Raw genomic sequence first — 15,100 nt, forward strand, 5'->3', positions numbered from 1 at the left:
CGACTGTTGCTCCAAAGCGCATGGTAGCATTTATAGTGGCGAGCGGAGGTTATTATTTGCATATTTGCTTTTATTTTGTCATTTGGCGCAGCGGTGGTTAAAACAAAGGCATATTCCTAGATGGACGGCAAGAAAGCAAAGAGGGGGCTAGATGGGCACAATACACGGCGGACTGGTGTGTGGCGTGGCGTAATCGCATTTGAAACCTTCGGAAGGCCGGTTTGGCAAGAATCATACTAGAGCTTCTTTTGCCTTTCCTTTTCATGTTCCAAGATTTAATGCCTCATCATTGCATGCCATATAGTCATTTGTCGGAATAGATACCCAAATTAGTATCGTCGCTCATATGTCAGCGGCGAGACAAGGGAGTTGTTGCTGGACGGAGAAAGTGTGCTATAGGCAACACATATCAAATGCTGCAGGAAAATTCATGTTGGCTTGTTGAATGGGAATAAAATGGAATCCATGACAGCCGCTCAAACGGGGCCAGCCATATGATGAGTACATGGAAGTAGGTAGTGAATCCCCCGAGCGTGGGGGAGCAAAGAAACATTGATGATTGTAAGTGACAAAGAGAGTGAGGTATCCTAATAACACGCCATATGTACCAAAAACATCCAGGAAAAAAAAGAGACCGGCCCGTATTCATATCCCTTGATCCCACTTGCCGTGGGCTGCTGATGGGAATCAACCATCAGCCCACCGATAACCTGATAACATTACGAAAGAGATCCTCCACCAATCACCGCTCGACAAGCAAGGAAAACACCTTAAAACCTCATCGCCCTCGCACGATCACATTCCTCCAGAAACTTATAAATGCCCTCTAACCCTTCATATCGGTCCTCCGTGCAGTGCTCACTAGAAGCACTCTTCAGAGACGGCGACATGCTCTCGTAACCTTCTGACTCTTCCGAAACAGCAGAGTGTTCCGATGCCAACAGCCACGGATTCTCCTCGATCTCCTCCGCGAACGCCTCATCGAGTTCCGAGCTCGCTGATGTGACCCTCGTCCGCACGGTCACGTTTGGTGACGTGAGTGCCTTGGAGCAGCCGTTGTCAGGGGCGTACGGAAACCGTAGCGCGACCTGGACACCGGCGTCCGCGTCGAAATCAGGATCCTCTCTGATGATTCCGCGCTGAACGCCAACGTCATCGCACAGCCGCTCAACCGTTTCGGCATCTACGCCCGGGAACCGGACCCTCAGCAGGTCGGCCCGCTCCAGAGAGATGGGCAAGTCACCCAGCCGAGCGAGAGCCTTCAAATCTGCCATGACGGCTGCGAGATCCTTCAGCGTGCGGGCGAAGTCCACTGAAAGGACATCGAGGAAATTGTCGGCAAGAAGGGTGGCGCCGGCGGTCTGGATCTCGGCCTTGACGCTCTGGGAAGAGGGAATCATGGCGCCCAAGGGGCTAAGGGCCGTAATGGCGGGGCTGATGTGGAAGTCGATGAACGAGCCCGGAGCGTGCGGCGCAACGGCGAGCTTATTACGTGCCTTCTCCTCGTCCACGCCAACGGCCCGGTACAGCTTCCGGCCGTCGGCCGAGTATCCGTCGAAGTGAGCCCTCTGACCAGAGAGCCAGAAGGCGCGGACAGCTTGGCTCACATTCTGGACTACTTGAGCCGGGGCGGCGGGTGTGTGGCTGAAGTACCGCTTGCCACCGGCACGGCCGGCCCCGGAGAAGGAGTAGCCGCCTGCGGTACGGGGGAGGGCGCCTCCGGTGAGGTTCGGTCGGAGGGTGGAGGCGAAAGGAGCCCGGCCGGGCGACGCAGCTACAGCCCGGGAAATGTTTGAGACCGGGAGCTTGGACCGGTCAAAGCGAGATTGACCACCGGAAGAAGAGGATTGTCTCCCGGCGGTATTGCTGATGTAGCGACGGACAGTGGCATTGATGTTGGTGTAGGTTGAGTGCCACTTTGCACCACCTCGGCCGCTCTTCTGCTGGCGAAGCCATGCGCTGGGATGAATGGGTTGGCGGCTGCTGTTGACACCACTACGTACGGCAATTGGCTGGAGTTGTTGGGCTGGATTCGATGAACGTGTCGCGGCGGCGGCGAGCTTCGAGCGAAGCATCTTGGACGTGCGAGCCAGATTCTTGCCGAGAACACGCAGGGCGGCGGTAGCCCACATGCCTCCCACGGCGGGAGACATTTTGCGTGGTTGTATCGAGATTGAGTGAGGTTTTTGTTCTCTCACTTCAAGTCTTCAAGATGACGAAAAATCCGATGATAATTATGTCGATGTTGCGATGTTCTGAGAGGAGGGAGGTGATGACGATTGAGGCGGGTGTGGTCGGGACGGGGGGATGTCAATGAATGGGAGGCCTTATCGATAAGGATTCGCCACCGCCAGCCGCGGACTGTTTACCTCTCGTGCACAGATGAGGCAGCTGAACGACTAACATGCAACTAAAAGAAGTTGAGCGAGAAGATTCAATGCTTCGATTGATGCATGGGCGAGCGGGCAGCTGGCAGTGCTGCGGCGGAGCCGAAACCTAGTGCAAATCCAGGTGGGGTTAAGCCTTTCCCTCGTCCCCAACCCGGCCCATCTTCTCAGCCGCCCCACACAGATTGGATTGCGGTTTTAAACCAAAAATTTCTTCTGAGCTCCAAGCTTCGACTTCCTTTCTTCTTCCCAACCAGGAAGTCTGGAGCGTCGGTCGCCTGCGCGACATCGGTATTTCGTCGCCGGTACCGATGCTTCAGACTTCAATCCACAGCGAGGTAAGCATTGCAACTTTTTATTACCCCTCACTGCCTGCTGCGCAGCCATTTGCTCCTGTGATGACCTTACACGAACAATCCAATTCTTACCTAGCCCATGGGGACTCCAATTTACTCTAGAATTACCCTGAGAGCAAGATTGGCAGCAAGGCTTGTTGGTAATCGCTTGGTCACGAACATGACGCTAACTTTCTTCAGTGCTGGTATTTGTCTAGAATGGCTCAAGGCGACCTGTCTGGTTGCTCTTCATGGTGTCATTTCTTCACACATCAAAAGGTTTGTTTCACCTTTTCTTTATCATCGCATCCCCTCCTCCTTGATGATCAACGTACAAAATAGGGAATTCCTCAAGCTTAATACATCATGTGGAATACTTTACTAGTTTCAGCCTTGTCTGATTGGATTCATAACTATTTGTTGCTTGTTTCATGATTTTGTTCTGACATCTTGCTAACTCGCGACTTTTCAGGTATGCTCATGGATCGCTTACTCCATTCTGGCACTATGACGAAGATTTGAACGAACGGGCGGACATAAATGAAGCCTCTTTGCCCTCGTCTATCAAAGCAGGACTGTACATCCTGTGGGCGAGGTGCAGGGAGAAATTCTTGTTGAGAATTCGTCAGCTGATTTCGTGCCCTTGCACCATCTCTTGTCAACACATCAGAGTGTCTTGGGATCTATGGACTAACATGCCGATCCGCAGGTAATAACTCTTGCGCATTCGTACTTTCTCTTTTATTATGTGATGAGACGATATTCACACTGTTTGACCCTCCTTCGGGTTGGAATGAACACTAAACAAAATCTGATTTAATGAGGTATGTTTTTTGGTCACATTCTCGTTCATGATGACATTTTGCTAACTGTTTCACCAGACTGAAAATAATACATTCAGAAATTTGCTTCGTTCGGCGTACAGATTTGTTGGCGGACGCTAACAGTTTCTCAGTTTTAGGCATCCCTTCAAGCGATTAGCATTGGGGTTGGTGGCGCTTGGGTGTTTAAGTGTTTGGGTAGCGACATCTGAATTGAAGCTCTTATTACTTCGATTTGATTCTAATCTGTTGCTGTTTACGCTTTTTCCCATGTGATGAAAACGTCTCGAGACTGCCGCTGTACGTTTATTTATCGCGTCAACTGCAACCTTGCGTTCCAGCCGACGATGCAGCGTATCAGATCCCAATCACCATTGTTCCCAACCCAATCCGTTACTACGATACCTGTCCCAGCATCGCCGACGGTAAGCTCACCCGGTTGCTTCTGAGGAGCTCCGTGATCCATACACAGATACTCTATCATGTGTGGGTTGATCTTGGCAGCGATTTTCTCGGGCCAGCAACTCGCATTGAAGAAGTTGCTGCCACTCAGAAAGTTGATAAATAGAGGCATCGGACCTCCAGCGGCTTCCGAATCCGGTATTCCAGACGGCCCATATACCTGCTGTGCCGCCCTCATCAACCCCTCCTTTGCGAACCCGATTTTCTTCTTTATGTGTTGCGTCTGCCCAACCTCGTAATAATCCTGAATCCGAATCCTTCCGCTCCCACACATCCCATCCGCGCAGTTATCCGGCCACACCGACCCATCAATTCCCATCCCCTCAGCCTGCAAACTCGGATCCAAGTGAAACCGCCTCACCAACACGATGCGCCCCCGCGCCTGCTCCAGCGTCGGGATCTCAGGTTTAAAATACCACCTATCCGGCGTCAGATAGTGAGCAGCCAGGTAAGTAGATAAGTTCTGGTCCGTCCCACGCCCCGTGCCTTCGCGCTTGATCGACATCAACACCGTCTCGGAAGGGTTGGCGTCCAGGAAAGCGTAGCACTCCGACAGCAAGTCGTGGAAGTACCTGGTTCCAGATAAAGCGACGGGGAAGGCGGAGTGGACTAGGCTGAGGTTGGGCGCTTTGGCTTTCTCTTTGTCTTTGCATGTCGGTTCCGGAGCCTGCGGCGACAGCTCAGGCTGGGGGGCGGGCGAGTTGGTGTCTGTCGGTGTCTCTGTCCGAGTTGAGGTGGGCGAGATGGGGAAGGCGCCTGGTAAAGAGTCGGGTGTATCGAGCCGGGGAGAAGCGGTTTTGATAGGCGATGGGGAGCGCGAGGAGGGAGATGGACAGGATACACGCACGTCCAGGAAGCGCACTCCGTTGTCGAGCTGCTCGCGGATGGAAACGGCCTGGCATCGCACAGAGGGCAAAGCGACGTAGCAAGTCGGGCTGTTGTGCGTCCCTGGGATGCTGAGGGCTGATAAGGGGTAGGATGGGTCGAGCTCGGCCATCCACCGGTTGAGATGAGTGCTGCTGAAGATGGCAAGGAAGGAGTGGTGGGGCATATAGATGAGGGTGAAGTCGCGATCGGGGGGAGGGACTTGTTGCTGGTCTTGCAAGCCCGGAGGTAGGTTGGCTTTCATGACGATGCTCCGCGGTGAGGGGCCGGGGATGGAGACGGAGTAGGTGTATGGCTTGTTGGGCTCGGAGAAGGTGAGGCGGAGGGATTCGCCTTTGGAGGCATCGGGTAATGGGATGGAGGTCTTATGTTCGGAGAAGGGCTGGATGTGAACGTCTGTTATGTCTTGCTTGCCGGCTGTCCCTGGCTCCTGGGCCGCCCCGTCGAGATCCGTTGTTGCAGCAGCGGTTGGTGATGCGAGAGATGATTTAGAGGATTTGCCGGTGATGCGCGCCGTAATCTTCGCCAACCCGTTCGGCTTGCGAGCCTTGGTAGGGTCCTCATAGCGCTCTACTTCCTTCAGCTCGAGCGGCGTGATGGTCAGGTTGCGAATGGTGAGATTCTTCATCTTGACTCTCTTGATCGTGTCGATCCGGCGGTTCCGCCCGCTTGATGATGGTAATATGGGTACGGTAGCAGCTTTATGCGGTAAAGCATATGCTCTCGTCTCAAGGTAGCTGGACATTGAAATCCCCTTTTTCGTTTTTTTCCAAGACGAGCTGGCTGCAAGTATCAGACGGTCTCAGGAGAAAAGCGGTTCTCCGCTTGCCTGGTCTCACCTACTCCTTAGTGAACTTGCGTGACGTTGTACAACTGGGATGAACTCGTCAGAGAGGTGCATATGAAAATTTCGAGCGCGCATGGATGCGATGATGTGACTACGTTTTTCATCGGAGAAAGAAACACGTCTACTCAATCCATGATGTCTTACATACGGAATGTTTGTTCGTCCGACTTGAGCTTCTGGAAACTTTTCAAGTTGTATAACTGAAATTGTTTGAGATGGATGCGGTTGAGGTTACTCTCGTGGCTAGATAGAGTACGGAACAGTCGAACAATGTCTTGGGGTGTGGGGAGGGGGGGAAATGAGAAAATAACCAATGGATTCACAAAGTTGGCTTCGTTACTAAGGATCTTCGATTAAATGGAAAGAGCTCAAACCAAATTGAATGGAAAGAGCTGAAACAGAACTCCTGAGCTACACCGCATGCCCCAGAAAGTACTGAAATGAGGTTCGGCTTTCCGTCCACATTTGTGAAGGCAATAATACGCAATGACGTAACAACTCAAACCATAAAAGTCAACCCAGCACAGTTTGGTATATCTACTAAAATCAATGAAGGTGGCCAATTGTATTTCATAGAAAAAATATGATAAAAAAGAACAATCAGCTGAAATCTTGTTAAGCTCCTCATTTAGGGCTGAAGATATACTTGCTGATCTCTTAAGCCGGTGATGATGCGTTTACTTCCAAGGCCAATGGGGGCCCCACTTCGAACAAATGCGAAGAGGGCTTGTCACGAATCTCGCGAGGTTCTCTCAAAGTTGCCATGGGGAGCAAAAAAAATCGAGAAAGGGAGAGGAGCAACTTATCCCAATTTTCAGGCGCATATGAACTACAAATGCTGCTCGACATATTGAAACACAAAGATGGAAGACCAGACAATGACGAAACCTGCTGACTTCAATTTCCCAAAGCATTACAGATTCACTGAATGCAATAATGGTATCCAGAATGTCGTCCGGAGAAAAAAGGGGAGAACTTCCGTCGTCGCCAAGCTTCGTGATCACCGCTTTGGTTCGGCGGATCTGTGAGGTCTTGTGAGAATTCCGTGTGAAGCCTCAATAACGCAAGTAAGCAGCGGGAAGTCCAGCCGCGCCCTTGCTCGATCCCTAGGCGGGTACTGTTACTTTAAGGACCGGATTCCATCTAACATGCAGAGACGATTGCAGATTTACATAGGGGAGCCTTCTAGATCCAAATTATTTCAGCTATGTTATAGACAAGGCACGGTGTTTCCCCAAGCTGGAATCGATGCTTATAATAATGTACGCCATATAATGGTCACCAGATATCCAAACGTCTAGACACGATCGGTATCGACAAGACAATCACTCCAATAAAGAGGTAACAGCCTTGATATCGGACGTCCGCAAGATGGTTATAAACCCAAGGCCCGAGGTCGCCTGGATAAATGCAGAGCAATATAGAGACCGCAAGCTGGCACGACAACCGCACAATAGCCGGGCTGTTTATGCCGATCTCACTTCACGCCTTGCCTTAACCCAAGAGTTCGAGAACTGCGAACATCTAACCACGAAAAGATATTGAGGAATACAAAGAGATGGGGAGTTGTCGTGAAGGAAGTGATCGTGTCGGCCATCGAAGCTGAGCATCGCCAACCTTGCACCCGCAACACTACAAACACTTCAAGCTCCTTAAACAAAGAAATGCACTTTTCAGTTCTTGCCAATGCCGCCTTTGCCAGCTCGGCGTTGCCAGTCCCCTCACTCGCCTCGGCCATTGCTCCCCGTCAAGAGAGTGCTTGCCTGACCAGGGCCGAAGCCAAAGACATCGTGGACATCTACGTCCAACTGATCGCCAACTACACGGACGATGTATGCGCCAAGTACTGCGCCTCGGACTTTGTCGACCGATCCGACAGCATCAACACCTTCATCTTCATGCCTCTCGGGGAACCGACCTTTGCAACCAAGGAGATCTTCATGTCGGCGCAAAACGCGAACCCGCCCTTCCCGGTCGTCGTCGACAGCATCGACGCCATCGACTGCGAAGCCGTCGCGCTCCGTTGGCACGCCACGTTTGGCGCCGCCAACCTCCCCAGCAAGGGCATCACAATCATCGGCACGACCAAGCGTGAAGGGTATGCGCAGATCAAGAGCCTCGATGTCGAGTTCAACAGCTTGATCTGGCTCCTTAACATGGGTGGGAAGTACGAAGGGCAAATGTCATGTGAGGGGCATCAAGAACGCAGATCTGGATCCGGACGCTCGTCTTCGCCACATGGAATTCAATGGTCGGTTTCACGATCGGAAAGGTGAGAGTCGAAAGACGGCGCAAAATCAGGATGTTCTTTGCTTGACAAGTGTGGGATGGAGGTAATTTGGAAACAATGCATCTGGTATAATAGGTCAACAGCCTCACCAACCGAGACGTCACCCTCGAGGTGATATTGTTGAGGGGTAGGTAAAACCTAGAGATAGGTATTACTGCGGTTATTTACATTCAATGTTTTATTTCCATGCTTGTTGCCGTTGTTGGTATCGCCGTACCTGGACTGTAGGGCTGCATGGTGACATGTGGGACGACATCGGGGAATCGCAGGTTTGATTGGGGGCGTTTGCCAGAGACAATTAAATTATGGTCTCGACTTTCGGTGACACGGCCTTGGCGATGAAGAAGAGAAAGTGTCATGAGTCGCTGGAATTTTGAATGTCTGCAGAATTCAACTTTTACCAACAAGGGATGCTTGGATAAGGTTCCATACTAAGTGGAAGCTTTTTGTCAGCGGTAAGACGGCTTGGGAGGTCGTGCGAGATACCAACGGACTGGATCTCGAAAACAATGACTTCGAAGTGCCCTGCATGGGGATGGGGTAAAGCGCTTGATGAGGCGCCTGAGCTGGGAGATTGAGAGTTAGGAATGGATGAGGCCACTTCCTTCATGCTGCGTCATAGCTCTGATGCTGATGATGATATATGTCGCATGCCCGAAGGATTATAATACCTCCAACTTTGCCGAGTCCCTTGAGGAAGTGTCACGCCATTGCATTCCATTCATACGTGCCTCGATCATGGATGGAATCTAATATGAAATCATGCTCCGGCTTGCGGGCAAACCTAAGGATAAGACGTGCCGTCTTGGCCGCCAATCACGGAAGGAGAGAAACGCCTGGCAGGTTGAGAAGAACGGTTGCTGGGTTGAGAACTTGCGATCAGATACCCTGAGCGAGAGGTGCGGTTAGCAGGTTCCACTCTGCAGGAGTTAGGCTGCTTGCAACCCTTGCATATACTCAGGCTTCTACGCGTTTGATTGGTCTGCCCCTGACAGTAACCAATCGGGTCCCGGCTCATCTCCCCTTTTTTACACTACACTAAATTTGAAGGTTCTGCTGACTCGCCCTCGCAACTCGCCAGGCTCGCAAATGCCTACTCATTATGAAAGGGGACTTCTGGACAAGACTGCCTGTTGTCCAAGATTTTACGCGACCATAAAGTTTCGGCGCTCGAGTGCTTGTATAGCCTGGTGATGTGATCGAGACGACTCTAGCCACTCAATTGCCGGCGAAGGCAACTCTACAGCTGCCCGGCCTTCGTTTGTTTGGCTTGTGGGTTGCCTCTTAGACATTCTCCGCTGGGATCATGTGCACATCTTCCACCCATCCTTCTGGGATACAGATCGACCCTGGAACGGGCAGTCGGTAGGCTACACAGAGATCCCAAACGCACAGCATCTCGCGTCATGTCCATTCCAATGTCATGCCGAGTATCTTCAAGGACAACGGACGTATTTCGTCTAAATTACCAAAATGATGCTTTTCCCGCGCCGGAAAGGTGTCAACCCCACAGCGTGAAATGGTGAAACTGGAGCGCTTCTAAGGTTACCCGCTCAGCCCGTCCACTTGGATCCCTTTCCCAACGGATTTCTTGGGACCCCGGACTGCCTGGCCGAAATGAAGGGACCCCATGGATATCCAGATTCCTGAATTTCCGTGGCTGCAGAGGAAGCCTGGGAATCAAAAAGCGGCAAAGGGGCGTGTGAAGGGTTTCATTGGCATAATATGCAGCGCCTGTAAGCTTGTTCATTTTGTATGTCGTTAGTGCAGCGTTGCACCGAGGAAAACCTTCACTTGTCCCATTTCAGTATTTTCTCATATTTCCGCCTTTCCCCTCTCACCTTCGCTCTCCCTTCGTCCTTCCATTCTTTTCGGCTTCGTCTCTTCATTCCACGTTTGTGTTTCTGCTTCAGCTCGTGGTCATCGTCGCCGTCGCCATTCGTTTACGAAACATATACAACAGTCACTCATTTGATCAGTCTTGCTCTTCACTGCCTCTATAGCCTTCCGGTCCTTTTCACATTTCTGTCATCGAACCAATTAGTGGCCAAGTCCCGGCAAAAGTCAACACATCCACCAACCAAGCCACCAGCTCGATATTACCATTCAAAATGCGTTTCTCCGTCGCCGCCGTCCTCGCTATTGCGACCGCCGTCTTTGCCCAGACCGATGGCTTTGATGTCATCTCCAACCCATATGCCGGTGAAAAGGTGCTTGCTGGTCTGCCCTGTGAGATCAAATGGGCGCCTTCGTCCGACCCGAAATTCCAGGGTACCGTCCGTATCGATGTCCTTGGAGGCACCACCCCTCAGACGCTGGACAAGGTTGGAACTGTTGCCTGTGAGTAGCCATGGTCTTGTCCACGAAACCAGAGGAAGAGTACTAATCGAGATCTCTCAGCGGGCGTTGACAGCAGCAAGGGTTCTTACAAGTGGATGGTCGACGCTCACCTAGGCAAGGCCAACACCTACGGTATTCAGATCACCTTGGAGTCCAATGAGAAGGTCTTCCAGTACTCATTCCCCTTCCACATCATTGGCGGCCTTGCCGACTCTGGTGATGCCACCACCGTCACTGTTCCCACTACCGCTGCCGCTGGCACCGCTAAGCCTCTGACCGTCGCCGCTCCTGCCACCACCAAGGCTGCCATCACTACCACCAAGGCCTCCGATGCCGCTGATGCCGCCCAGACCACCGCCAACGCCGCTGCTGGTGCCGCCTCCGGCTCTGCCGGCGACTCCTCCGCCTCCGGCGCCGTTTCCTCCTTCAGCACCGTCGTCGGTAGCTCCTCTGCTTCCGTCGAGGCTTCTGCCACCTCTTCTGACGTCGTCGCTACCGCTTCTGCTTCTTCCACTGGCGCTGTTGCCACTGGCGGTGCTGCTGCCTTTGGCGCCAGCACCGGTGCTCTCTTCGGCGGTGTCGCCATGGCCCTCTTCGCTCTCTAAAAGAGGACGTTTTGGGCTCTGATACCCAAAGTTGGAAAGGAGGTTGTTTTTGTCTTGTTTGATTTTGCATACGCTCGGTATTACGATGAATACCAGCTGTTTGATTGAAGAAGAAGAAGGGCATAATTTAGACCCGGGGAGGGAAAAGAAAAGTATGGATTGTACTTGAAGATATCCCGGACGTTCTTGTAAATGATCACCGAGACCTTGAGGTCATTAATCGAGCGGAATCTGCTTCATACAAAAGAAACCGAGATAACGACGTATGCTCCTGGTCTTTTCGTTGGCTTGGATTTGTTCGGTGTGATATGCGCGTATGTTGAATTTCGATTGGATGAGTTGTATTCGGGCGTCGCCCTTCATTGGCGTATCAGTAATGGTGCTCTCTACACGTTGTTAGCCTTTCTTTGTATGCTGGTATCGCCAATGAACGATGCATGACTTCAACCAGTGATCACATATCGACTGAGGATATGATCGTTCTCGCCAGGGACGTTTCGCAAAGTCAAATATTGAATCGCCGGCGATCAGTCTCACGTGGGAAATCCCAAGATACCATGGAGTGCATGTTTAAACATTGAAAGCAACAAGCCGACTGCTTAAATTATATCCACAATCACGGTGGGCTAGCGCAATGTACCAAGGCCCGGCATCTCCAGTTAGGTTTATGAAAGAAGTCCTCTCATACAGAGGGTCAAAATGGTGCGTGGTTCCTTGCATTTATTCCATGTTGTGCATCCTCCTCCCGACTGAACTTCCTCCGAAAAGCACGCTGCACGGGTGATCTCCAAATATGTAAGCACAGACCACCAAAGCTTGAAGATGCCAAGCCAAGCGGTGAGACTTGAGAGAGTGCCACATGTAGAAAGATGCGGGGCAAAGAAAAAGAGGCTCGAAAGTCGCAGTGACCGCTCAGCTGCTCGTGGAATTGCTGAATTGTGAAGTCGTCAGTACGACGCCAGCTGTACCCTCTTCTCGACGGACCCATCAGGAAGGAACAGTTCCCGCAGACAACACAGCTGCCATCAACTGAACCTCTTGTTCGTCTGGAGTCTGGCCCGCCAAAACCCTCCACGAGCCCTCCACTGTTGACAAGGACTAGCCGCCAACCTCGAAATCCCATCAGCCAGCCAACGAAATCGCAAGCCCCGTACACTACAGACCTCGCTCTAGTACCCGACCTCTTCTCTCTCCGTTTTCTGTTTTATTTCTCTATTTCCTTGCTGCCCGCGCTGCGCGCTCTTGACTCCGCTTTTCCTTTAGACATCACCAGATAATTCACATCCCGAAGCAAAGATGAGAGGCGAGGTAAGACATGCGCCCGTTGCCCACACCTCGCAATCCTTAGCACAGACAGCTTGGCCCTGGGACACGACCCCTATTCCGCCGCCGTTGGACAGCAATCCCATGGTACCCAAGCAACGAAATCAACGACACGCCCCTCCAGAGTTGGGAACGCTCGTGACAACGACACCCGCCGATAAACACAGCAATCTAGTAATATTAAGCTCGACAACACGAATTGCCGCTTCATTATACATAGACTGGATCACGACATCCAGAATCCCACGCTCGCTGTCCAACACCCAGGTCCCACGTCGATATCCTGATATACCACCTCACACGCCCATATAGCGCATCATGGAACTACGTTACCGCAAGCACAAGTAGCTGATACAGCTTCATACAGGTTGTTCACATTCACTTGGGCCAGGCCGGTACCCAGCTTGGTAACAGCGCCTGGGAGCTGTAAGTGCTTAACACACCGCTATGCTTTTTTTTGGCGTGACCTTCTCTAACACATCTGCTCTTCTAGCTATCTCCTTGAGCACGGTCTTACTCAAGATGGTCGTAAGGACCCCGACTCTACCGTTGCCGGTGAGGGCGGTTCCTATGATACCTTCTTCACTGAGTCCAGCAACGGCAAATATGTTCCTCGATCCCTCTTCGTCGATCTTGACCCTTCCCCGATCGACGAGATCCGCACCGGCCCTTACCGTCAGCTTTTCCATCCCGAGCTCTTGATCAGCGGCAAGGAGGATGCTGCCAACAACTACGCCCGTGGTCACTACACTGTCGGCAAGGAGATGGCCGAGAACGTCCTTGATCGCATCCGCAAGATCACCGGTAGGTTATCTTCTGTACGTCTAGGGCGGGTAATATGTTTCTAACCGGGTATGGACAGACAACTGCCACTCTCTTCAGGGTTTCCTCGTCTTCCACTCCTTCGGTGGTGGTACCGGTTCCGGTTTTGGTGCTCTCGTCCTCGAGCGCCTCGCCCAGGACTACGCCAAGAAGTGCAAGCTAGAGTTAGTCCTTCCTCATTTTCCCCCAATGGTGTCAATAGGCCATCTTGACGGATGATTGGGTCTTGTTCAAAATGTTGGGATCTGGACTCTCAAGCCTTGTTGGGTCTTTCGAAGATGGTGCCTGAACTCTCTTAAAGTTCGGCCATCCAGGCGAAAAAAGACCTGTTGGGAAACTCAGAGCCGCGTTTGGAACAAGACCGATTTACCCCAGCGCTTTCGTGGAGGTCATTTTTACTCACAGTATCTTCGGTCAGGTTCTCCGTTTACCCTGCCCCTCGTGTCGCCACGGCCGTCGTTGAGCCCTACAACGCCGTCCTCGCTACCCACAGCACCCTCGAACACAGTGACGTTACCTTCCTTGTCGACAACGAGGCTGTGTATGACATTTGCCGAAGAAACCTCGATATTCCTCGTCCCAGCTACGAGCACTTGAACCGCCTGATCGCCCAGGTTGTTTCTTCCATCACCTCGTCCCTCCGTTTCGATGGTGCTCTTAACGTCGATCTCAACGAGTTCCAGACCAACTTGGTTCCTTTCCCTCGTGTCCACTATCCTCTTATCTCTTACGCTCCTGTTATTTCGGCTACCAAGAGTGCTCACGAGAGCTTCAAGACCTCTGAGCTTACCCTCCAGTGTAAGTGGAACTTGAGCGTTTTGATCAGCCGTAACATTGCGATCCCAGACACTGACATATTTTGTGAATAGGCTTCGAGCCCAACAACCAGATGGTCGTCTGCGACCCCCGTAACGGCAAGTACATGGCTGTCGCTCTTCTCTACCGTGGTGATGTTGTTCCTCGTGACACTTCCGCTGCGGTTGCTGCGCTCAAAGCCAAGTCCTCCTTCAACCTCGTTGAGTGGTGCCCCACTGGTTTCAAGATCGGCATCAACCACCAGAAGCCCATGTCCGTCCCCACTGCCTCCCCCGCTGATGGTGGTCTTGCTTCCGTCGACCGCTCCGTCTCCATGTTGTCCAACACCACCGCCATTGCCGAGGCTTGGTCGCGTCTTGACCACAAGTTCGACCTTATGTACAGCAAGCGCGCCTTCGTCCACTGGTACGTCGGTGAGGGTATGGAGGAAGGCGAGTTCAGCGAGGCCCGTGAGGATCTTGCTTCGCTTGAGAAGGATTACGAGGAGGTCGCTGGCGACTACAACGATGTCGATGTCGATGCTGAGTACTAAGCGGTTGCTTTCACTATGGTCATACAGAGGAGCCATTGTTAGATCCAGGGCGGCTGGGTCGGTTGATTCTCGGAGCTGGGTGTCACGGGTGTCATCCTGTGCATATTCAAGCCGGAAATAAGCGCGCAGCCCAGGCAGGCCCTTGACAACCAGCACCTTGGTCCCATAGTCTCACACGAAAGAAGCGCGGAGTTAGGAAGGACTAGACGAGAACATGACGACTTTATGTAATTCCCCCCTTCGAAAGCACATATACATACCCACCCCTTTAATCTTGACTTGATTGTAGATCAACAACACGAAGCTACTTTGTTCACTGGAATAAAAGGAAATGATAGCTGCGCTACTCAAAAGAGGTTGCAGAGCTGGAGTAATACATGGGGCCGAGAAAATGAAGAACAGAATGATACGCTCTTGCCCTGGAATATTCGATAGCGCGGGACTTGCCTATGCACCCTAGACAGCTCACCCACAATTCTACGAGACATCATGTAGAAAGTTGGTATGGTGCACTTAAAAGCTTTACACGTTATTTCTTTTTTATTTCCTTGCAATGTGGTTGTGTTGTTGATTTTTGTGTTGCTTGCGAACCCCTTTCGCAAGAACCACGGAGCCACGCTAACAGTCGTTCCACG

At 51.9% G+C, this 15,100-nt stretch overlaps 5 protein-coding genes across 5 annotated transcripts; 3 read left to right on the top strand and 2 right to left on the bottom strand.

Annotated features, from left to right (window-relative positions):
• Positions 1-422: 422 nt before the first annotated feature.
• On the bottom strand, positions 423-2,446 carry NEUTE1DRAFT_90752 (uncharacterized protein; the record flags this gene model as incomplete). The annotated part of the gene is made up of 1 exon (XM_009857794.1): positions 423-2,446. The coding sequence occupies one exon, from the start codon at positions 2,151-2,153 to the stop codon at positions 771-773; it is 1,383 nt and encodes a 460-aa protein (XP_009856096.1).
• Positions 2,447-3,853: 1,407 nt separating this feature from the next.
• On the bottom strand, positions 3,854-5,518 carry NEUTE1DRAFT_149986 (uncharacterized protein; the record flags this gene model as incomplete). The annotated part of the gene is made up of 1 exon (XM_009857795.1): positions 3,854-5,518. One exon carries the CDS (start codon positions 5,516-5,518, stop codon positions 3,854-3,856), a length of 1,665 nt encoding a protein of 554 aa, XP_009856097.1.
• A 1,883-nt stretch (positions 5,519-7,401) lies between these two features.
• On the top strand, positions 7,402-8,142 carry NEUTE1DRAFT_125952 (uncharacterized protein; the record flags this gene model as incomplete). The annotated part of the gene is made up of 2 exons (XM_009857796.1): positions 7,402-7,904; positions 8,103-8,142. The coding sequence occupies 2 exons, from the start codon at positions 7,402-7,404 to the stop codon at positions 8,140-8,142; spliced, it is 543 nt and encodes a 180-aa protein (XP_009856098.1).
• A 1,665-nt stretch (positions 8,143-9,807) lies between these two features.
• Positions 9,808-11,235, top strand: NEUTE1DRAFT_133106 (uncharacterized protein; the record flags this gene model as incomplete). Its single annotated transcript, XM_009857797.1, has 2 exons — positions 9,808-10,367; positions 10,428-11,235. The coding sequence occupies 2 exons, from the start codon at positions 10,139-10,141 to the stop codon at positions 10,970-10,972; spliced, it is 774 nt and encodes a 257-aa protein (XP_009856099.1).
• A 966-nt stretch (positions 11,236-12,201) lies between these two features.
• NEUTE1DRAFT_90760 (tubulin alpha chain) lies at positions 12,202-14,996 on the top strand (the record flags this gene model as incomplete). The annotated part of the gene is made up of 6 exons (XM_009857798.1): positions 12,202-12,280; positions 12,663-12,721; positions 12,789-13,099; positions 13,158-13,281; positions 13,536-13,915; positions 13,987-14,996. 6 exons carry the CDS (start codon positions 12,269-12,271, stop codon positions 14,463-14,465), a joined length of 1,365 nt encoding a protein of 454 aa, XP_009856100.1.
• Between the last annotated feature and the right edge of the window lie 104 nt (positions 14,997-15,100).

Source organism: Neurospora tetrasperma (genome assembly GCF_000213175.1).
Source record: "Neurospora tetrasperma FGSC 2508 unplaced genomic scaffold NEUTE1scaffold_81, whole genome shotgun sequence".
NCBI classification, from domain to species: Eukaryota; Fungi; Ascomycota; class Sordariomycetes; order Sordariales; family Sordariaceae; genus Neurospora; species Neurospora tetrasperma.